At 44.1% G+C, this 24109-nt stretch overlaps 2 protein-coding genes across 3 annotated transcripts; both read right to left on the bottom strand.

Moving 5' to 3' along the window:
* On the bottom strand, window positions 1-24064 carry Txndc12 (thioredoxin domain containing 12). 2 transcript variants are annotated; one of them, XM_059254684.1, is made up of 7 exons: window positions 23606-24064; window positions 14470-14530; window positions 8835-8887; window positions 5854-5927; window positions 4125-4194; window positions 3150-3233; window positions 1-717 (listed from the first exon to the last, which is right to left on the bottom strand). In XM_059254684.1, the coding sequence occupies exons 1-7, from the start codon at window positions 23694-23696 to the stop codon at window positions 638-640; spliced, it is 513 nt and encodes a 170-aa protein (XP_059110667.1). In that variant the 5' UTR covers window positions 23697-24064; the 3' UTR covers window positions 1-637. The 2 variants fall into 2 exon arrangements, with proteins under 2 accessions (XP_059110667.1, XP_059110668.1); XM_059254685.1 differs by lacking the exon at window positions 23606-24064 and adding an exon at window positions 17531-17902.
* On the bottom strand, window positions 11115-12662 carry Kti12 (KTI12 chromatin associated homolog). The gene has a single exon (XM_059254683.1). It carries the CDS (start codon window positions 12597-12599, stop codon window positions 11544-11546), a length of 1056 nt encoding a protein of 351 aa, XP_059110666.1. The 5' UTR covers window positions 12600-12662; the 3' UTR covers window positions 11115-11543.
* Window positions 24065-24109: the final 45 nt, after the last annotated feature.

Below are 24109 nucleotides of genomic sequence, written 5' to 3'. Positions count from 1 at the left end.
TTTCTGTTTAAAGTTTTATTAAAGCTTAATGAAATAATTAATATCTCTTGTTTTTGTTTTAACCCCAGTACAAAAATACAGTTGATGAATTGACAAAATGGCTCACATAGGGCTTGAAGGATTGAGTGTCTCTAACAGCAACAGGGAAAGCATGCTTCCAGCTGGACTGAGTCCCAGCACATGGCCATTCTTGACACACATTCATGCGAACAGGGAGGCCTGAGCAGAGAGAGGGCACAAAATTTCAGGAAGAAGCCCGGGATTATCACCAAGAGAAAAGGAGAATGTCTTCTTAAAAAACATTATAGAAAAGATACATCCCATCTCCGTTCACTTCGGCATGAATTCAGTAGAAGAAAGTGGGTAAAGACTCAAATACTGACACGGAGTAAGTGGCTCAAGTTTTGTATCAGAGTTTCATCCTTTACATTCAAAGGAATGGATATTTCAGGAGAGAGGGAGCAGAAGACGGTTGGCCATGCTGCTGGATGCACAGACCAGCTTCGTCAGCATGCCTCTTCCACAGTGAGAACTCCTTCCGGTGTAGGGACAAGCTCGGTTTCCTGGTGTTTAACTGTTCTGGGTGATTCCTCGGGATTCCCTCCCTGCTGCTTTTCTTCCAGAACACTCCTTCACGTCACAGCTCGTCTTGAAGGTGTTTCTCTCTGAAGGCATCACCTGTCAGCCTCTCCTGAGCTTCCTTCATCCCCTGAACAACTGGAATAGAGGTAAGGGGTGTGGTAAGCATGGGCCATCTTTAGCAGCTGGCATCTGACAACAAGCAGAGACTTTAAATGTTTTAGGAGAGATATAAGAAGAGACCCGAACTCAAGATCTACTTCTGGATTTCAGCCCTATCGTGTCATGGATCTCTCTTCCCTCCCAGTCTATAAAGCGAGAGAATGCCACTTATATCACACTGTTAGGAAAATTAAGCAAAGAGCACGGATAATAAGTGTTTCATAAACTATTAAGACCTATAGAAATCCTAATTGTTACTTTGGTTAACCCTGTAGCGTTCTTGTTGATGCCTATCATGACTGCACATGCTCAGCTGTCACTCGGGGAAGAGGGAACACTTTCCTGCCGCCCGCTCAGGCCTTTGCTGCATTTATCTCATTCTTTATAGAGATGGTGATGGGTGTGAGTACACACGCATGCACGTGCACATCACGAGAGGAAATGACCTTTCCTGAAGGGCTTGTCATTTCTACTATGAATAACAGAATGGAAAAAGTCAAGTTCTCAGGGGGAAAAAAGAGAAGCTTGGGGAAAAGACCGAGGCAGTCGAATGTCTCCTGCATCTCAAGAATCCCTCCTATGTACCCGTTTGCACTTCCAGGGGGGCAGTGAGGGCCGTGCAGACCTATGAGTGGTGGACTTACAACAGCATGGTGGGAGCTGGGCCGAGCCAGTCTGTCTTGGGAATCTTGCAAACCCACACTTGCTCATAAAAGCAGCTAATGTAGTTAGTTTCTTCCTTTATGTTTTACTTATGTTCTTGGTAAAGCCAGGTTTCAGTGTTTCCAATCTCATGCCAACTAAGCTGTGAGAACTCTGGGAAAGCCTTGTGCTTCCCTTTGGACTGTGGTAGTGTGGGGACCACAAGAGCAATTGCAGAGTCTTAGGGCCGAAAGCCCCACTGCCCCCTCTGTGTGGGAAGTCTGCATCTGATGCCATTTCCAGGTACTCACACTGGTTAAGGTGGGTGCATCCTCCTTACCCGGAGGACAGATATAACACCTCTCTATCTCTTCCCCTTTCCCATCTAGGAATAAGAGTTCCACGGACAACTACAAAGTGACCAGTGACTGGACAGTCTAACAATAAGTGATACGTGGCAACTTAGCAAGCAACTACCCGGCTATCCTTTAAAGGCTGGGGGTAGGGGGATGCAGTGACTCCGCCCCCTGCCTCTAGAATGACAGCACTTCAGACCCAAGAGACCGAAAAGTGAGGCAGATACTTCAGCCTCCCTTCACCCTCTGTGCCACGCCATCCCCTCTGCCTGCAATGTGCTTTCTCTTTTCAGCTGACTACAACTCACTCTTCGGACTCAAGCTACATACATGTTTCTAGCAAGTCTTACCCCCCCCCCCCACGCTCATTTTCATAGTTCGAATTGTCTTTGTGTCTTTCTAGGGACACATTAATATTTTGTATTACATTTCTTATTTATTTTGAGTGTGTGTGTGCAATATACAACAGCACCTGTGTAGAGGTCAGTGGACAGCTAGCAGGAGTCAGTTCTCTCCTTCTACCGGTTCTGGGACATGAACTTAGGTCGTCCGGTTTAGCAGCAGGTGCCTTTACCCACTGAGCCATCTTGCCAGAGCCAGAGACAAATTCTTAGATTGCTTGTCCATTTAGTTTACTATCTAGGAAACTGCTTTGCCTTGCTCAGCTAACAGTTCGCATTCCTCTTCCTCTGGATCCTTCTAAGAACAGTACAGATGCAATGGGAAAACTGAGGCCAGAAGCCAGCACCCACCGCCATAAGCTCCAATTTTTTATTCATTTTACATACCAATGTACTGAAATGTGATTTTAATTGTATATTAATAAATAAAGTTGCCCAGGGGTCAGAGCTATTAGAGCCATAGCAAGAGCGTGGCGGTGGTGGCGCATGCCTTTAATCCCAGCACTTGGTAGACAGAGCTAGGTAGATCTGTGTGTTCAAGGATACAGCCAGCATTGGAGACACATGCCTTTAATCTCAATACCAACCATAGAAGACCTGGAAGTCTCTACAGAGGCAGTCATGTGTTTGGGTTTACAACCAATGAGAAGGCACAGCTAGACTATATAAAGACATACACACAGGAAGCAGCCCCTCTTCGGAGAGCTCTCTTGGCTGAAGCAGGAAGGGTAAGGCTCTTAGTTCTGACCTCTTGGCTTTCTTCTCTAATCGGCTCTGTGTTTCTTATTTAATAAGACGGTTGGTTACATCTACATACCAACCACTTCAGCTTTTAACCAGTCATTAGTTTTCCACTGGCTCAGTTTTATGTTCCAATTGTATCTGATATAGAATCTAGCCAAAACCTTGTCAAGTGGGAGATGTTCCACCAACAGGCTCATAGAAGTAGGTTCCTGTCACAGACCTTGCTGGGATCAACCACTCTGCCTCCTTTCTCTCAGGACTGTACCTTGCTCAGCATTGACGTAGAAATATTTGTAGCTGGGGTTTCCACTCTCATTGATGATCTCAGGCCGCACCTTGCCACTGGGATCTATTGAAGACAAACGGTGTGAGGACTGCAGTAATTACAACAGAAAGGTACTTTGAGCACCATTTGGTAGACAGGCCCTCAGGAGATGAGACCCTTCTCTGCAGCTCATCATGTCACCACACTGGAATTTCATGCTATAATCGTAAAAAATTCCATGTATTTCTTTGAACATAGCTTATGATTTCCGTCTGTACCTTGGCAAATGCTATTCCCTTTCTACTTGATAATGATAGAATTATACATTTTCTTATTTGTATTACCCATTAAATCTGGCAAAAATTTTTCTGTATATTAATTTTTGGGTTTTTTTGTTTGTTTGTTTGTGTTTTTGTTTTGTTTTTGGAGAAAGGATTTCATGTATTCTTAGGATGTCCCCAAACATTAATTTATTTATCTACCACTGAGCTAAATCCCTAACCTGAAACCCTGTCTTTAAAAAAACAAAACAAAAAATGTTGAAAGACACATGCCTGGTTATGCTATTCCGTTGGTTTAGCTGCATACAGACCCAAGGGTCAGAACTACTTATCTATTCCTAGTAGGTGTCTAACACCGTGTTTGATACATGGGTGATGTCCAAATGACTATGAGTGACTCAACGGAAGGTCACACTCTTTATGCTTCCCTATAACAGCAGTTATTTAACGGGGAAAGCTTGCTCATTCTCACCATCACTACCTCAAGAGCTCTCTGTAGCCTAGGCCAGCCTCAAACACATGATCCTCCAACGCTAGGATTATAGGCACGCAGTACCTTGCCCCAGGTCCCTCATTCTTGACTGCTTGGTTTTTGGACACTTCAGTTTGTCACCAGTATAATTCCAATGCTTATCATTCATTTGTCTCTACCAACATCTTATCCTGGGTCACCCAACAGGCTCTTTTGCCTTACCCAAGAAAAGGATGCGTGGAATATAACCCCCATCAGGGCTGAAATCTTCATCCTTGGGTTCCTCTTCATCCTGTTAAGATTAAATATAAACCTTAGATAAGAACATATTCCTCCTCTTCTCAGAGCCTTCCAGAGGATTCCAGGCTTGCTCAGGCCAGGAGGCTCTCTATGAGCTGCTCATGCCCCCCCCCTCCCCCCAGCAAGTCTTAAACTTCATGTTCTACCTTGTTCAGGCATCGTTAGCCACGTTAACAATTGTGCTTATTGTTACCGCCATTCAACAAACCAGACACACACATAACTTGGGCCTCTGGACTTGCTCTGCCTGGACACGCTTCCCCATCACCCACTGGGTTCACTCCCTTTTCTGCTTCTGATTTTTGATCAAATAGAATTTTCTTTCCTAACTGCCTATTTTAAATTGTTAGTAATCTTATCTCCTTCACCGCTAACTTTCAGCCATAGCATTAACCACCACCTGATGTATTTCATTTTATTGGTTTTCCCATGTTAGACTGTTACTTCAGTGAGGGAATTTTGTTCACTGTTGCACTCCCAATCCTGTATCACTGACTCGCACACAGTATTTCCTGAATGAGTAAGACTGACATTGTTACTACATTTTCTGAAGTTGGAGAATATTCACTGGAGACATCTTGTCCTCTTTGAATGAGAAATCCCAGTGTACCCCGGAAAGTAATGAGATAGTGTTCACGGGAAATAAACAGTAATGTTATAGCTTGTGGCATTTACAGGGATTAAATAGTGCCATTATGAGGGCTGGAGAGAGCACTAGCTGCTCTTCCAGAGGACCCAGCAGCACCCACATGGCAGCTCACACCTGTCTGGAACTCCAGTTCCAAGGCTTCTGACACCCTCACACAGACATACATCTAGGAAATCACCAATGAATATAAAACAAAAATAAATTATATACTTAAAAAATATGGTTATTTATTTACACTGCTTTAATTAGCACTGGGCTATACACGCTCGATGCTTTAATGTTGACTGTTTACACATTCCGAAGATTCTTGGATCTATGTTTAAGCAAACAATCTCTTTAAAGAAACTTAATGTCTAGAAGCATCATTGTAAAGTACTACATGGTACCACACTTGAAGAATATGGCCTGGAAGGGAGCACACCTTGGTCACAGTATTTTCTCTCTTTTTAGGTTCTTAGGATTTTGACAGAATCACACACTTGACTTCAGACCTGTCTATGAAATGGGAACAATACCAATGACCAAAAAAAAAAATCCCTTCTAAAACTTGATATTCTAAGATTCAGAATTCCAAGACCTGAATTCTGTATGAAGTCCCTGAGAGATGCTCCACGAGGACACAGGAAGGCTGCACATAAAAGGCTAACACAGCCAAGCATCTAGTAGGTGCTCAACTGAATCACAATTTGCAGGATGTTGTAGCTTCTATATATGGCTGTCTACAGAACAGCTCTATGAAAATGTAAAATCTATCATAATCAGAGGCTAAGGATGAAGTCTCCAAATTTTAGGCACCTAGTCAAATTCATCATTTCTACTTCCTCTCCAAATGCTGCATGGCTTTCTAATACAGCACTCGTGTAAACCTTAGTATTAGAGGTCAAGAGAAAAACAACATATACAAGTAGCCAGTTCTGCCCAGTATCACTTTATACTAAATCTAAAACAATACCTTAAAATCACAGAGGTTGGTGTGTGTGTGTGGAACTCTTGAAGTCTTACCTCCAGATTTACCATAACAAAATTATGGGACAGTTCTGAAATTTCTGTAGATTCTGCAAATTTGGGTTTTAAAGCTAGGGAGAAAAAAAGAAAACATTTTGCAATGACAGAAATATTATCAAACTTAAACACTAGTGAGTATAAACATCACTAATTCTCATTGATGGGTCAGGTATTTGCTAAACTAACTCATATAACTGAAGCTTTTAAGTCTAAAAAACTAGAATTGAGGGCTGGGAAGATGGTCTAGTCTGTAAAGTGCTGCATGCAAGCCTGAGGGCCTAAGTTCAACCCCCAGCACTCACCAAAAAAGCTGGATATGGTAGCATACACTTGTAATTGCAGCATTCAGGAGGATCTCTGGGACTGACTGGCTTGCTAGTCAGCCTTACCTAATCTGGTAACTCCAGGTTCCAACGAGAGGCCTTGCCTCAAAAAACTAAGTAGGGATTAGCAATATGGCTGCAGGTAAAAGCAATTGCCGTGCAAGCCTGGCAACCTGAATTTGATCCCCAGAATCTATGAAAAGGTAGAAGGAGAAAACGGATACACGAAGTTGTCCTCTGTTATTTACCCACACATCATGTGAGCACATACACAATATTAATAAATAAAATGAAAAAGAAACATGGAAACCAATTGGAAAAGATATTCAAGGTTGATCTCCAGCCTCCACATGCACACAAATGTACATGTCCTCAACATGTACAGTTAAAACAAAAAACTCCAGAATACACGATGGTACAGTTGTAGACCCAGCTATTGGGGAGATAGAGGCAGAAGGTAACTTGAACTACTTGAGTTTAAGACCAACCTGTGCAACATAGCAAGACCTGTCCCAATTAAAAAAAAAAAAAAAGCCAGGCATGGTGTAGCACACTTTTACTCCCAGAGTTCTGGACTCAGAGACAGGTGGATCTCTCTGAGTTCCAGGCTAGCCCTGACTACAAAGTGGGTTCCAGGTCAGCCAGAACCACACAGTGAGACCTGTCTCAAACAACAGTAACAATAAGGACAAGAATGTTTTAAAAACCAAAAAAAAAAAAAAAAAAAAAAAATCATAAGAACTGGGCATCTAGCTTCTCACTTGTAACACTTGCATTGTGATGTGATGGCAACTGGGATTCATTTATGAAATAAGGACAATGGGGAGCTGGGTGTGGTAGCACAAGTCTTTAATCAAGGACATAACAGGAGGACCTCTGTTAGGTTGAGGCCAGCCTGGTCTATGTAGTGAGTTCTGGCACAGCCAGGGTTACATAGTGAGACCCTGCCCCCCCAAAACAAAAAGATTATTTATGGGCAGAAGAGATGGCTCAGTGGGTAAGGATGCCCGCTGCCACTCCTGATGACCTGAGTTCAATCCCTGTAACCCACATGGCAGAAGAGTGGACTCCCACAAGTTGTCCTGTGACCTCCACACTGTAAATGTGTGTGTGTGTGTGTGTGTGTGTGTGTGTGTGTGTTATATAGTACACATGGAGGTCAGAAGACAACTATGTGGAGTTTGTTCTCTCCTTCCACCTTTACATGTGTTCCAAGAATCAAATTTGTGATGCCAGACTTGTGTAGCAAGTGTCTACTCAATAAGCCATCTCACTGGCCTCTGCAGTTTGCTTTTTATAGTTATATTTCAATTTGATCTCTATTGAAAAAGGAGCCACAATGTTAGTAGTTGATGAGGGGGGCGGTGTTGACCCTCACACTACGGCCCAGGCTGTCCTGGACCTCACTGGAGTTCTCATGCCTGTCTCCCAAGTGCTGGGATAAGGAGTCCCAACACCACCTCTGGGGTTTGTTTTGGTTTTGCTGGTTTGTTTGTTTGTTTGTTTTAAATAATGGGGTCTCTTGGGCTGGGAGTATAGGTCAGTTAGGAAAGTGCTTGTTCAGCATGCACAGTGCCCTGGCTTAGATCCCCAGTACCCAGGTATAGTGGCACACACTTGTAATTCCAGGACTCGGGGGAGACAGGAAGATCTGAAGTTTGAGGTCATCTTTCACTACACGGTGAGTTCACAGTTAGCCTAGGCTACATGAGACCCTGTCTCAAAACAACACAAAACACCCACACAACAGATATAAATAAAATGCTGGGCTGGAGCAACGGGTCAGCGGTTAAGAACACTTACTGCTCTTGCAGAGGACCTGAGTTTGATTCCCAGGATCCACAGGGTGGTTTACCATCCTCTGTAACTTTAGTTCTAGGGGATCTACCTACCCTCTTCTGCCCTCTGAAGGCACCAAGCCTAAGTGTGGTACACATACATACATGCAGGCAAAAAACACTCATAAATACAATGAAATATAAACAAATGTGTACTAAAGAAAAACTAACTAAAATTTTAAAAGTTAAGAAAGAAAAAGCAGGGTCTCTCGATGGAACTCATGCTATCCTTGAACTTCTGATCCTCCTGCCTCAGGCTCCCAAGTGCTGGGATTACAGACATGCACTACAGTACTTGGCTTTTACATTCCTCTTATTGATCTTATTTTTGAGACAAGGACTCACTCTGTTGTCCAGGGTGACCTCAAACTTGCACCAATGCTTGTTTCAGCTTCCTGAGTGCAGGGATTACAGGCAGCTGCCGTGCCCAGCTGTACTTCTTTTCAACTAGGATTTTACTAGTTGTAGTGTATCAGTGAAAGATAAAACCTGATTGGTGACACGGCAGGCAGAAAGAATATGCCACAGTCAAATATCCTCTGGTTCTGACTGATTCTCTCCTTCCCTAAACCGTTTATGTCCCTCTGTACAGAATTCCAGATTCTCCTTAGATGTACTGTCCATGACATTAAAATACTTAACTCCAAACACCACGTGAACTGTATCTTAATCATCCCATCCCCCCTCAAGCCTCCTGCAAAAATAACTGCAAATTTCATGAAGGGAGAGAATGTGTTGAATTTATTTGGTATTGTTCAAGGAAATCAGCAATGCTCTGCAAGCAAGCCTGATGTCAGAGTGAAACACTTGTACTTACCTTTGCAAGCTCCACACCAAGACTTATGGATGATCACCATCAGGGGCAAGCCACTTAAAAACAAAGAAATTATTTTCTAGTAAAATCCTTCAAAAGTACGCTAACAAAACAACAACCAGTTCATTGAGTCAGAGTATTGCATATAAATGTTCCTGCTGTATGGCTTCAGTTGGGAAACTGTAAAACAATCCAACTATTTCACTAATAGATTATCAGAAAAACTACTGTAAATTCTGTTTTCATTAGTTCTGCAAATTTGGCTTTAAAAGTAGGGAGAAAGCCGGGCGGTGGTGGCACACACCTTTAATTCCAGCACTCGGGAGGCAGAGCCAGGCGGATCTCTGTGAGTTCGAGGCCAGCCTGGGCTACCAAGTGAGTTCCAGGAAAGGTGCAAAGCTACACAGAGAAACCCTGCCTCGAAAAACCAAAAGTAGGGAGAAAAAAGTGGAATAGAAGAAAAACATCAAATTATATTTTAGATGTTACTGTATCTCTAAGTGATTATTACACAACTGAAAATGTAAATAAAAACCTTCCATTAGCATGCTAAGTAAAAAATTAGGAGAGAAATTATCAACAGGGCCAGTGGGTAAAATGCTTGCTGTGTAAGCATGACAGCTTGAGTTTAGGTGTCCAGCACCTCTTCCGTCACCTTCTCCATGACACTTAGAATGTCTCAGACACAGTACTCTCAGCGTCTTTACATCCGCTATGTCCACCACATACATTGTTATTGATCTCAAACACAGAGCATTCACGCTACGCCAGTGCTAGTCTACATGATTAGCTCATTTAGTAAGTGTTAGGTGAACTGTTTAGCTACCTCACCTTAGACTTACTAAGAATCCGAATGGACTGACTTGGGCCTTTGACATTTGCAAAGGCTTATAAACCACACAAGAATGACAAGGGTAAGGAGATGGCATTCACTACATAGCCCCACAAATAACCCTAGGGTAGAAACTTTTTAAAAATTTGTAATTATGGGCCAGGCATTGTGATACATGGCTTTAACGTCAGCAGTCTGGAGGCTGATCTCTGAATCTGAGGTTAGCTTGGTCTAAATAATGAGTTGCAGGCCAGCCAAGGCTACATAGTGAGACCCTGCATTTCAATGAATAATTACATTTAATTGAGTGTGAAAAATAATTATACTTATTTCTTATTGGTTTTCAATACAAGGTTTCTCTGTGTAGCTCTGGCTGTTCTGGAACTCAAGAGATTTGCCTGCCTCTCCCTCCTTGAGTGCTGGGATTAAACACATCTGCCACCACCGCCTGGAATAATAATTACATTTATTTGAGTGTATGTGCATCCATGCATGCTCCTGGGAGACCTAGCAAGGAAGACAGCATATACACTGGAGATCATAGGTCTTCTCCTTTCACGGTCTAAGTCCTGGGGATTGAACTTGGACTGTTAGGCTTGGAGGCGAGCACTCTTGCATGACCTGCCATCTCATCTGTCCTTGTACTTTTGATTCAGGGTCTCTACATAACCTACACTGGGCTAAAACCCATGGCAATCCTCCTGCCTCAGCCTCCTGAGTGCTAGGATTACAAGCATATGCCAACACACTCATCTAGGGTGGATACTATTAATGGTCTCATAGAAAGGAGAAAATTAATCTGTGATGTAGCTCAATGGTAGATAAAGCACATGCCCAGCATGTACAAGGTTCTGGGTTCAATCCCCAGTCCCACCCAGAAAGATCAAGACTCCCAAGAGATTAACTAACAGACTGTATAAAATAAAGTTTTGCCATTTATAAGCTAACAAAGACTTGATTCCAAAACCAATGTTCATTATAGTGTCCTTCATTTAGAAGAGCCATCTAGATAATACATGTTTGCTGACCATTTTTCTACAGCGGTATTTCAAATACTAACTTTTCTACAGTCTTCCAAAAGCACCTTCTCCCAGCAGCTAGTTAATCCTCCACAGGTTCTGTGATGGCTACCCTTCATCCTATTGAGCATGTGTGCATTCCACACAAACAATTTCTCAAGGCAAAAGAAAAGTCTGAAAAAATCATAGATAACGGGGATCCAGTACTTACCGTTTGTTACCAACAAAATTAAGATGACAATGTTGTTTGCCTTGAAATACACGATGAAGCACAATCGTTATGGGAGGTACCACAACGTATAGTCCAAATAACTAAGCCTCTTATATAAAAATACTATCAGCCAAAGACATGCCACGACACATGTATATATAAGGCATTAGGTTGCAGGGATAACATTAAGAGTCCAACAGACAACTTTAAAAGATTTTTATTAGAGGAAATATCTAATGGTTGTCTTACACAAATATCAGTTTCCCAGAACAAAAGATGCACCTGTGTTCGAAGCTCCAGGATAGATAGCAAGAAGTACTGCACTCAAAAATACTTGTCGTATGAAAGAAGGGCCATACAAAACTGTATCGTCTTCGCTTTCTACTCACAGTTGATTTAAAACAATCCTCCATCCCGATGTAGTTAGTATCCCCAAGCAGAGCCCAACCAAAGAAAAACTCTGCCCACCTGAGATTTCTGGAGCACCTATGCCTCAGCTTATGCTATACACTCAGATGTGACACGCACAGAGGCAGTCAAACTTAGCAATCCTAGCACTACAGTACGCTCTGTGGACCTCCAGACCATTCTTCCTAGACAAAGTACAGTGGAATAAAGACAGGAGCCATCGCCGCCTCCCACTACCGCTATTAGTCCAAACTTTGGCTCAGATACTGAAGAAACATGTTGGCCAGTTGAGGCAAGTTCTCGTTGTTGGGATGCATTTTTGTGTAGGAAATAAACTGGCGACGGTGGCGACTCAGTTCCGCCAAGGTCAAGGGCCGGGTAAACTGGAGATGCTGTGTGGTGCCAGGAAGTGTTAACACGTCTCCGGGTACAGCGCTCTTCTGTGCTTCCATCAGAGCAGTCAACACCTGGCTCGTAGCCTGGTCCAACTGGTACAGAAAGTTGCCAGAGGCTAGGGGCTGGGACTGCGTAGACTGATGGGGTGGGGGGGCCCGGTTCTCAAACAGAGCAGCCCGGATCTCAGCCAGCGGCAATGGCTCTTCTAAACCCACCACGGTGAACAAGGGTCGATCCCAGCGGTTCCGAGAGTCGGGAGACTCAAAGCGCTGCGCTAAGGACTCCAAAAGTTCGGGAGGTAAGGCACTGGACGCAGGCTCTGCAGATTGTTCCGACTCCAGAGTGACTACGGCTGGAAGACTTGAGGGCGGGACTTCCTCTGGATCCAGTTCCCTGGGGACGGCGGGCAGGACTTCCCCATTTGCAACCGGGCTGGCGGCGCGCTGCTCCCCGGCAGCGCCGGTCTCCGGAGGTTGCTCACCCTCCTCGGCGCGCGACCTCCAGCTCACACTGACAGCCGGGCCGCGGTCACCCGTGGCGTCAGCCACCTGAGGGCCGCGGCTCGGCCGGAACGGGCGTATGCAGTAAACTAAGCAGAGCTGCGTGCGCGCAGCCCGCGCGAGGCAGTACAGCTCGTAGCGGAAGCCCTTGATGTAGTTCATGGAGTCCAGGATGACCACGTCCTGCCGGCTCAGGCGCCGCTCCACCGCGGCCCGCAGCGCGGCGCGCAGCGTCTTCTCCCGGGCAGAGTCGCCGTACACCGCCGCGTTCTCATTGCCCAGCACCGAAGCATCGTCCACCACGTGCACCGTGTGGCCCTCGCTGACCAGCGCCCGGCGTAGCTCTTCCGTACGCTGGCTCTTGCCGGTCGACGGCAGCCCGCAAAACACCACGAGCGGCATATTCTCTGGGGCCACCCATGTGCGGACGTTGCGTCAACTTCCGGCATGAACCGGAAGTGAAGCCCGGACGTCCTGTTTCCCCACCACCACGGCTACGAGCTTTTGTTTCTATGGAAACGGGAACGCTAAACCAACTAGTTCCAGGACCGAAATTCTCAGAAAGGAGACGCGGAGATTAGAATGGCATCGGTTATTTACACCAAATGTCATAGGCCTAAGAGAATGATTGCCCTGCCGTCAAAGAAAATGCCTATTTATTAATTAGGATTTAATGGGCATTCTAAAAAATTACTAGCATCAGATTTAGCATACGGAAAGCAATTTACAAATGATGCTTCTCTATTCAGGACTTCTCTTACACCGCGTAGCTCTTAGTAAATGTTTACTCATAACACTCATAACAACTACTTCAATTGTCAACATCTTTCTATGGTATGATATGAACATAAAACTGTTCCCCTAAGGAAATCAAGGGTCTTAACTGGAAGAATTAAGTATCCACACACAGTAAAAAATGCTATGGGTAGCCGTACATTAGTGTGAAGAACAGAAGTGGTGAGCTACCCAGAAAACTCATTGAAGACCTTGATTGATATTTTAATTTGTTTCTATTTGTTTGGGAGAGGGGTGCTGGTCTAGGGCCTCATGCAGGCACTACCACTGAGCTACATCCTCGGGTCAAAATTTTATTTATTTATTTATTTATTTGTTTGTTTGTTTGTTTGTTTGTTTTTTGAGACAGGGTTTCTCTGTGTAGCTTTGCGCCTTTCCTGGAACCCATTCTGTGGCCCAGGCTGGCCTCGAACTCACAGAGATTTGCCTGCCTCTGCCTCCTGAGTGCTGGGATTAAAGGCGTACGCCATCACCGCCCGGCAAATTACTTAATTTTTAACTTGAAAGACTAATGGGAATTTTCATCTTGGACAGGCTTGTCAAATGCAATGTAGATTTTCCAATTAAATCTGAATTTAAGATTTTTAAAAAATTGCATTAAGCTGCATGGACATATTCTATTTTCCTTTGTGTAAAATTTAAATTTAGCAGGGCATCTTTTATTTCTATTATTAAATCTGGCAATTCTACTGGAGAAAATTCGAGACGCCAGTGTCACGAGACTGTAGGCTCTGTTCTGGAACAGCAAGTAGTAGTTTGGTAGGTGCAGGAGTGTAAGTGTGAGCATGTCTGTGCCAGCAGTGTGGTATCACACAGGGCACATATGTTGGGGTAGAGTAAGTCTCCAACACAGTACAGTAGAGAAATGGAAGTCGTGGATCTGCTACTTAACAGCAGTTTAAATACTGCAAGGTAATTTCACTTTTCTGTATCTCGGTTTCTTTTCTGTAAACTGTAAGTTATTTCATAGGTATACCAATCTCAGAGGTTGTGAAGACTAAAGAAACCAATCCATGTATACAATGGGCAGTTCCTGGCCTCTGCCTCCTCCCCCAGCCCTTAAGCTCTGGGTTGTTGTACATAAGCCTGAAATATGACAGTATTTTAGCTTTAGGCTAGTAGACAGTATAACTTTCAGGTTTAGAGCATAGGCTCTTTAGTTAAAGAACCTAAAGAGGTGTTGGAAGCTCAGCTCTGCTATATACCAATTTGGGATCTTGGGCAAATTAACTGTTGAGCGCCTTAATTTCTCACTGCTAGAAAAGAAAGTAACAATACTTCATAGAAATGTGAAAACTAAATGAGTTAATTCAGATTATTTACCCAGTAAGTGCTGAGTTTTTGTTATCGGTAACAAAACTTTAGTTCTTATGGGGCCTTGACATAGCCCTTCACCTGAAAACAATGCTAAGTTAATGATTCTATTAAGTAATAGAAAGTTTTGTTACTATAAATGGCATGACACCATGCTTTATACCTTGCCGCTGCTTCTTTCTTCCCATCTTCTAAAGTCCTCCAGTGGATATGATCTCCAAAACCTGAAAGGAAAGAGCCTTATAAACATCCATACAATGAACAAAGATCATAGACACAGAAGGAAGTGAGGCATGTTTATAATAGAGCCACAAACAGGAAGGAAAAAAGAAAAAACAACAAAGCTAAGAGCCTGGCGTTCAACACCCAGCTCACTGTTTTCATGCCTCTCAATGGAGATAATACCACCTAATTAATAATTGCTAGGGAGATTAAATAATGATGTGAAGTACCACAAACTATGCCAACAATACTGTAAGAGCGAATGAGAATGTCCTGCACTGTAACCAGAAATCGTATCCCTGAAGTGACACACGGTGCAGCTTAGTCACAAAGACATGGATCTGTAACTCTTCTTCACATGAAGTATGTGGGGTTTTGAATGAAGCCATTTAAGTCCCAATGTCACCATCTATAAAATCAAGACACTAATTTCTACCTCTGAATATTGGTATAAGGAACTAAAAAATGAGGTCAGGTGCATTAATTGTCATTATTCCCACAACTCAGCCAGAATGTTTTTTTTTTTCTTTTTAAAACTATATTTGTTTATTTTTTTTTTACATATACCACAACCTTCGTGTAGAAGTCAGAGGACAACCTTCAAAAGTTGGCCCTCTCTTTCCACCATGTGGGTCCCAGGGACTGAGCTCAGGTTGGCAACATTTGTGTTAATCGCCTTTACCCACTGACACACCTCCCTGGCCCCCATGATCTTTTTCAATGACATCATTGCTTAGTAAGAAACATTTCGGAGGATATCTAATGTTCCAAATAAAAGGTCAACTCTCGAAGGACTGCTTACAAAGGCTTCAACAAGAAAATAAGACTTGGCTAGGCAATGGTGGTGCACACCTTTAATCCCAGCACTGGGGAGGCAGAGCAGGTGGATCTGTAAGAGTTTGAGGCCAGCCTGGTCTACAGAGTGAGTTCCAGGATAGCCAGGGCTCACAGAGAAACTCTGTCTTGAAAAACCCAAACAAAACAAAACAAAACAAAACAAAACACCTGGCTGGGTGTGGTGGCGCACACCCTTAGTCCCAGCACTCAGGAAGAGCAGGCAGGTGGATCTCTGAGTTCCAAGGCCAGCCTGGTTTACATACAGTTCCAGGACAGCTAAAGCTACATGAAAGACTTTGTCTTAAGACCAAAGGACAAGTAAAAGCACCCTACTCACTTTTGCAACCTCACTCTACACTTTTCTCAAAACCCAAGACACAGAAGTATTTATTTCCGCCTCTTTACATGCAGCACTGTGTGTATTCTCTCCCCTCCAGGCTTTTTCATAATCTGTCTACCTTTGCCTTTCTTCCCCACCCTTGCCTCCAACTCAGCACTGAGGTTTAAGGCATTTCCTTTTATTAGGACATACTCACAAACCACCCAACTCTTGTCCCACTACATTTCCCAGACAGAATCTTTAAACATTTCTGTGTCCATTTCCCTTATTCCAAAGGGAATTCCCTAAATGCTGGGACCAAACTTCTTGTATCTTTTCCTGCTTCCCTAGCACTTAGCACTACACACGACTGTTGCAAGTACTCCATAAAAGAGTTCTTGAAAAATCTTGTTATATCCAGAAAACACTAGTGATCATAATGTTAGGTGCTGTTTATTTGAATTGATTTATTCTTTCAAAATTTCCTCTATATATTATCCTCTTTTATCCTTCCCTCTCACTAAAGCCCTTCTTCCTAAGTTCCCCTCCTATTTGTGTGTGTGTGTGTCCGTTTAATTAGGATTGCACTCATGAGCCTGTGTGGGAGGTCACCTACTTGAGCAAGGGCAACTTACTAATGGCTACACCGTTGAGGAACGACTCCTCCAGCAACCATTAGGTTACAAACCTACTGGAAGTGCTCTAGCAAGCCCACGGCAAACACGGCTCAGACAGGTTTCGTCATTCACCTTTTGTGAAGGGCCCCCAAATAGCTTAACCACACAGCAGCCATGACAGGCTTAGGGGCCTAGACACAGCTTCTGTGACAGGCTTACTGGCAGGCAACACCCAGATCCAGGAAAAGCCTTAAGCTGATACCACCCAGGGATGAAGTACCTGACATCCCAAACATTCCAACCATTAGATAAGGTGGCCAGATGCTCCTGAGTCTAGCACACACCTATTTTTTGTTTTACAGATACCCCTAGACAATTGTCAGCCAATCAGGGTCCTGGACCCTGGAAATCCCCTCACCTCAACCTCTGCTATGATAAAAACTCTGCCCCACCTGAGCTTAGGGCTCTCTGCTCTCACCGCTGTGTTGGACAGACAGAGGGACCAAGCTCAGGAGCTTGAAATAAAGGCTCTTTGCTTTTACATGCGGGATTCGGTCTCCGTGGTGGTCTTTTGAGGGTCCCTGAGATCTGGGCTAACACCTTTCTCCCCCTTGCCAAACCACAGATTACATTCCTGAAGCCACCAAGGTCTATTCCCTTATTTGGCCATTTCCTCCTCCTGAGGCTGACCACCAAGGTCCAGCTCTCAAAGTACTGAAGTTCAGCAATCAAAATCTCCCTTTTGGCTCTATCAGTTAGAGAATCATTAAATTCTTTTTTTTTAAATTTTTTTTAATTTTTAAGATTTGTTTATTTATTATGTATAGTGTTCTGCCTGCATGTATCCCTGCAGGCCAGAAGGGGGCACAAGATCTCATTACAGATGGTTGTGAGCCACCATGTGGTTGCTGGGAATTGAACTCAGGACCTCTGGGAGAGCAGTCAGTGCTCTTAACCGCTGAGCCATCTCTCCAGCTCCCATTAAATTCTTAAAACTGTCATTTTCCTATGTGCCACATCTGTCTCCTCTCTACCCAGAGGCAGTCCTTTGTCCCTCCAGGGCAAACACCTCCCCCACTCCACCCTGGCCCCTTTTCTCTTCTCCTCTGTCCTCTATCTCCTGTCTTTGTCTCTTATTCCCTGCCCTTTGTCCCTCTGGGGCAAATCTCCTCTGTGGGTGTGTCCCATGTCGCCTATAGCTCCTCCCAGGGGAGTAGGGCTTGTGAGACCCGTGTGTAGGCAGCCACAGCTGCTGTGAGTTTGTGGTGCCACAGCCATGTCCTGTCCAGAAGACAGCATTTCACAGCGTTCCTTCCCATCCTCTGGCTTTTACTCTTTATGGCCTCTCTTCTGTGATGTTCCTTGTATCTGCTATTATTAATCACCTCATATGTGGACAGCACATTATACAAGCCAACTCATGCTACCTTGACAATCATTCACTATTTCCCCTCTCTAGATCTCAGTTTTCTCCGGATTCGGATAGGTATAATCACTGTCTCTCATAAGGTTATTTCTGAATAGCAAACAAAATCATAAAAATGTTAACACAGAGTGTGACACATCAGTATGGAGTAGCTTTTGCTTTTCTTTACAGCTGAGACTCTCGGAGAAGCTAGTAAATTATACTAGGTTATCTCACTGCTAAACAACCAACCTGAGATTTAACATCCAGCCTTATGCCTTTTCGGTGACTACATTCGTCTTTCAGATATTTATTTCCCCCAAATGAATTAGTCTAATTGTTATCAGTGTTCTACCACAGGGAAACAAAAGCTCACCCCTGTTAACACACAGGAGCGATATCCAAACTAACTACCATCATTTTTCCATCTCAACAGTATGGGCTGCTGGCCAAGGGGGAGGGGAAGTGACACTTGCCTAAGGCCCCAAGTTTGATGCTGAAGAGTGAATCATTGAGAGTGAATTTGGGAAGATGCCCAGAACTGGAAGGTGCTGAAGGTGTTCGTCATCACTCTACTCACAAGCCTCAAACCTGGACAATTGGATCCTGCTTTGGCAACATGCCTGACTGAAGAGCCTGCAGGGATACCTGCAGGGATACCCACCCACAAAACAATGACATCCTAGATAAAACAGACTTTCAGGACTGATTCAACTGCAACAATGGAAATCCCTCTGCAAACACAGAGTAAGCCAAAGTCAGAAGAACAAGCAAAGGTGAGGCCCCAAAAGCAAACATCTATTATGATATGGCAAGCTGGAGATGAGCCTGAGTGAGACTCTCCTAACCTTTCTGGAAGGAAACATATCCCACATTAGGACTCTAAGGTAGTTAACGATGAACAACTATTGCGAGTTCACCACCATAGATCCACAAATTGGATAGGGGTGTGTGTGTGTGTGTGTGTGTGTGTGTGTGTGTGTGTGTGTGTGTGTGAGAGAGAGAGAGAGAGAGAGAGAGAGAGAGAGAGAGAGAGAGAGAGAGAGAGAGAGAGAGAGAGAGGGAGCAAAAAATCATCAGAAGCAACAGAGTTAGGCCATGAGGGCTTTAGGTACTAGGTTTATCAACCACAGAATTAAAAGCAAAACAGAACAAAAACTACATACAAAGTGTTTAGAGAAATAACTCATGGACTCATAAAATAAACTGTCAAATCTAAACCAGGAAAAGGTGGCATATATTTGCAATCCCAGCATTCAAGAGGTGCTGAAGTTCTGATCCTTAGGACTTTATAATATGATACTGTTTGAAGACACGGTCTTTAAAGAGGTAATGAAGTTGGTCCTACATCTTGAAAGAAGAGATTAAATACACATAGAGGGAAAGCCACGTTAACAGAGAAAGAAAAGAGCCAGAACGCCAGAACAAGTAGAAACCAATGCTGCCAACATCTTGATCTTGCTTTCAAGCCTTTAGAATCATAAACACATAAATTTCTGTTGTTTAAACCATCGAATTTAGTGCTCAGTCTGTAAAGCACTTGCTACACAAGGAGGAAGACCCACTTCAGTTCTGAATCCATGTAAAAAGCTGGGCCTGATGGTCTGCATATGTAATTCCAGTGCTGGGGACGAAAAGACTCCAGGATCCCTGGAGTTCACTAGCCAGCCAGCCAGCCCTGGTCCCAAAGAGTGATTCTGTCTCAAAAATAATGTGGATGGCCACCTGAAAAACAATACCTGAGGCTGACCTCCGGCCTCCACATGCATGAACACACACATACATGAACAGAGATAAATAGAGCCCCACTTAATCTATAGTACTCATAGCAGCCCTAGCAAACTAATAGTGTCATTACATTTGTTAAAATGCACAAAATTCACACTAATAGTTCAATGTAATATAAACTGGAGATCTTCATTAGCAAATGTGTCAGTGCTAATATAGGAAGTGGGAAAGAGAAAGGGCCTATATGTAGACTCTGTATTTTCTGCTATATCTTTCCTTTTTCCTTTTTAATGTGTGTGCAAGTATGTGTGCGTATGTGCACGTGGGAGTGCATGCCATGGCACATGTGTAGAGGTCAGAGGAAAACTTTATGGAGTGAATTCTCTACTTTCACTGTGGAGTTGGTTCCAGGAATCAAACGTAAGTTGACACACTTGTGCAGCAAGTGCTTTTGTTGAACTCCCTCTCAGCCCCTCTTTTGTTTGCTCAATTTTTAAAAACTTCAATGGATAGGTTAAAATAGCAGCCTAGAGACAGGCGGGGAGGTAACCAGCTCTCCTGAATGCAGCACAGACGCCAGGAGATGAAAAATGTAAGAGCTTAGGTAACAAAAACAATCTTGATAATGTATTTTTTAGCACAGCGGTTCTTAAAATGTGTTTACGGGTATTAATTTATCTTTCCTCAGAATAACCTTGTGAGGTGCTGACTCCTTCCTTTCTTCTCACAGAGAAGGAAACCGAGGTTAAAGAGCTTGCCCAGGGCTCCATGCCTGTGAGAGGCAGCGCTGGAACTGGAGTGTAGGTGGTTGCATCTCTAGTTAGAGCCATTCACTACACTTCCCGGCTTACTAAGGTTAAAGAATGAATGAAGGAAGAAATGCACCTTGGGAACACCAACTTCAGCTATGGAACACGGGGTGGGGTGGGGTTGGGGGGGTTGGGGGCGTTTGCTTGCCTTTGTTTTCCCCTGGAAAAAGAACTTATACAGGCACAGTCCTAAGCACCCATACTCCTGGCCACGGCAGCACCTCTGTAGACACTCCAGTTTCCTAAGGTGTCACCTGCAAGACAGTTTCTGCCAGTCATCTGCAAAGGAAGCTAAAGGCTCCTGTGTCAGCAGCTCTTTTTTTCCCCCAAGATGACGTTCAAATCAGGAAAAGCCATTGCCAAACACAGTATTTATGTCAGTGTCCAAGCTCTTGGTCCTAAAAATTGTTTTAAAGACATTAGAAAAGCATCAGCCCACGTTCCAGCTGTGAAACCTAAAGAACGAAAGGTCGAGTGTCAGAGCGGCAGCCAGGCCTGAGATAGGGACCCTGTACCTGAAAGGTAGAGTGACTGTGGCCCAAGTGATGTCTGCAGTCGGAAAGCTGAGCTGGAATCCGAGTTCAGCTCTTCTATCGTTTGCACAGTGCTAAATACAGCTGACAAAAACACGTCTCATGGAGTGACGGTGCCTGTAAACAGGGCATGGAGTGGTACTGTGCCCACTTTTAATTCCGGAGATTGAAGTCATCTATTTCTATTACAGGAGGGATGAGCACAGGAATGGCTCATTTCTTCCCTTGCACTGGAGGCCAGAGTGGTGTACTGGTTAAGGACACGGGCTCTGGGATTCATCTTCCTGCCATCCACTTACTAGTTAACTCCTAAGGCCTCATTTTAGATTCTTCATCTGTGAAATGGGGATGACAAGGGAAATATTACCCATCTCATAGAGTTACGATGAGATTAAATTAGTCACTGTATGAAAAACTGCACAGATCAGTACCTGGAAGCTAGCATACAAAAAGTAAATGTTAGTCACTATGCTTCTCTTCATGGGTGATTTATTTTAGACTTCTAGTCTATAGAGAACAGCGAGTGTTTTCAGACACTGAGATGTTAGAGCTGCAAGGCCCTCAGGACACATTTCTAATCCAACCCTCTGGAAGACCAGAACTGGCTAAACAGCCTGACCAAGATTAAAATCTAGGCCTAATAACTCCAGTATAGTTCACACTCCTAAACTGCTGGGCTTGCGCTTCACAATGAAAACTGCTGGGGGAGGGTAGGAAAGGTCACTCAGTCCTTCCTCTCTGCAAACTGCCAAGGTATCTTCTACAAAGAGCTGGAGCTATTTAAACATCCTGGAAGAGAGAATAGTCATCCAAAATCTTGGGAACTCCTGCCTCGGGCAGCACTTTTTTTCTCTTTTGAGGTGAGGTGAGTATGATATCATCTTATGTCCATAGAATCTATATGTAAGCAATATATAAATCAGTCTGTTTTACAATAGGATTATCAGTACTTGAGACATTGTGACCTAATAGGGCTCACTGTGCAGTTTATCACTTCCTTCATAGGTGGAAATCTACACATCACTTTAGAAAAGCTTTTTCTCACCTTCCTAACTCAAGTAAATGGCAGCTCCCTTGTCCTCTTCAGCTTTTTTACTTCCTACTCTACCACAGCATTATATGATAAAAGCTGAAATTCTCCTATTAATCTGTCATGAATCTATCCTATTCTCACCCTCTTTCTGACTTTTATATACATTTAATAAAAGCAAGAACTTTGTTCTCTTTAATGCCATGTCTCTAGTACCCAAGCCAATGACCAATATATGATTGGTGATCAAAAATCAATGCTAACGTAATTGACTGCGTTCGGTTCCACTAAACTTCCACTCAGTCGCATTGCCCAGCAAGGAATGCAAAAATAAGGAACATTAAAAACAAACAACCACTGGGTGGTGGTGGCGCATGCCTTTAATCCCAGCACTTGGGGGACAGAGGCAGGTGAATCTCTGAGTTGGAGGCCAGTGTGGACTACAGAGCGAGTTCCAGGATAGCCAGGGCTACACAGAGAAACCTTGTCTCGAAAACCAAAACCAAATCAAACCACCACCACCACCAACAACAACTAACAAACGGACTGGAGAGATGGCTCAATAGTTAAGAGAACTCACTGCTCTTCCAGAGTTTGGTTCCCAGAGCCCATGTCAGGCAGTTCACAAGGGCCTGTACCTCCAGCTCCTGGGGAGCTGACACCCTCTTCTGACCTACTTGGGCCACATATTTGCACATACACACAAAAAATAAATCCTTTAAAATTAAAAACAGCATGATTGGGCCTGGAGACGGCTCAGCAGATAAGAATAATTGTGAAGACAAGTGGGTCTAAGTTCAAATCTTAACTAGTCATATAAAAATCTGGCATGGCAACTCATTCATGTAACTCCCAACATTGGGGATGGGATCCCAGGAGCTCACTGGCCAGCCCCTCCAGCCTAAATGGTGGTGAGCTCAGGTTCAATGAGACACCCTGTCTCATAAAGTGGAGTACAAGCAGCAGAGGAAAACACCCAGCATCCTCTTCTGGCCTAGTCAGGTGTGCCATGCACCAGCAAACACGTGGGCAGATACCACACTTAACACATACAGACATATACACCCCCCACCCCCACCCCCAGCAGCAGCAGCAGAAGGAACCCATACAGTAAGGTCAATACACAAAAATACTCAAAGCAGGGTTGGGATCCATTTACGACTCACCCAGTTAGTTAATTTCAGCTTTCAAAAAAGAACTGATGAGAAGGTATTCAAGTTTAAAAGATGTAGGTAATAACATGGAGTACGGTGTTCACACTTCCCTAACCTTCATTCATAACCACTGATCCCTCGATCTAAAAAATCAGTTTCTTCCAACACACTAGCTGAGCTACACCATAGACAACTGTTGGTAACCTAGCAGAAGACCTAGCCTTCATTTGGCTCTTTCTTCTGCATCTCCTGGGTATTCAGGAGCGGGGTCATGGAAATGGTGAGGAACCTTCAGACCCAAGCGGCTATCTCTGAAACACAGGTCACCAGCGACCCTATTTCTTCAAGCGGAAAGGTGATGGTTCCTAAAGGCTTCCCAAGCACTCAACACTACAATGTTGGACTCTTTAAAACATCCCAATTTAAGAGCCATATCTTCCCAAACCCAGGAATTAAGAGCGCCCTCAAGTACAACTTCCCTCTCTTAAATTCTCTCCCGACCTGGTACTCCCTACCCCGAGAAATCCCCCGGAGCAGCTGAGGACGTTAAAAAGGAATCTGGTGTGGCCTAAGATACAGCGAGAGAAGAAGGGACAAGAAGGGGACCCGGGGTCGGTAAAGATTACGATAAGAACCAGGTCTGACCCTTTCCAAGCCCAGTGCGTCCGTCTGAAGAAGTGATGAGGATCAGGAAACTGAAGCACAGCAAACAGGTGGCCCCGAAACGAAGCGACATCTCCACGGTGGTAGCTGCAGGGCCACCGGACTGAGGGAACACAGGCTTCCTAGCAGAGGGTCCGCTCCAGTCTCCAATCGCCGCTCAGCCCAACCCCTCCGGTTCCCAGATTTCTTTCCTTTTTTTTTTCTTTCCCCCCACCAAACACTGAAGGAAGTGATGTTAGACGGATGTGGGCGGTGCCTCCGGGGTCCGCTTTGGAATGGAGTAAGTTTAAAGGTGCAGATCACGTAGAAGGATAGGGGAGTACATCTCGAGTTTGCTTTCCCTAAATCCTGTTTGTCCAAGCCTAGGAACACAGACCGATAAGGTGGGCCGAGATGGTGGGGGCTGGGGAGAGGTTCGGGAAAATCGTTGTTAATTGCGTCTGAGCTCCAGCCAACCCCCCCCCCCCGGGACCACTGCACTGAATT

The sequence above is a fragment of the Peromyscus eremicus genome, chromosome 2, assembly GCF_949786415.1.
Source record: "Peromyscus eremicus chromosome 2, PerEre_H2_v1, whole genome shotgun sequence".
NCBI classification, from domain to species: domain Eukaryota; kingdom Metazoa; phylum Chordata; class Mammalia; order Rodentia; family Cricetidae; genus Peromyscus; species Peromyscus eremicus.
Note: the sequence above shows the minus strand (reverse complement) of the source record. Positions and strands in the feature narration are given on the sequence as shown.

What these genes read in the sequence shown, in the direction of transcription:
- Kti12 (XM_059254683.1), bottom strand. Translation starts at nt 12,599, where the DNA reads ATGCCGCTCGTGGTGTTTTGCGGGCTGCCGTCGACCGGCAAGAGCCAG.
- Txndc12 (XM_059254684.1), bottom strand. Translation starts at nt 23,696, where the DNA reads ATGTCGCTTCGTTTCGGGGCCACCTGTTTGCTGTGCTTCAGTTTCCTG. An exon ending in TTGTTATGGTAAATCTGGAG is followed by an intron (nt 4,195 to 5,853) that starts GTAAGACTTCAA and finishes TAATCTTAACAG; the next exon opens with GATGAAGAGGAACCCAAGGA. An exon ending in CTACGTCAATGCTGAGCAAG is followed by an intron (nt 718 to 3,149) that starts GTACAGTCCTGA and finishes CCTCTATTCCAG; the next exon opens with TTGTTCAGGGGATGAAGGAA.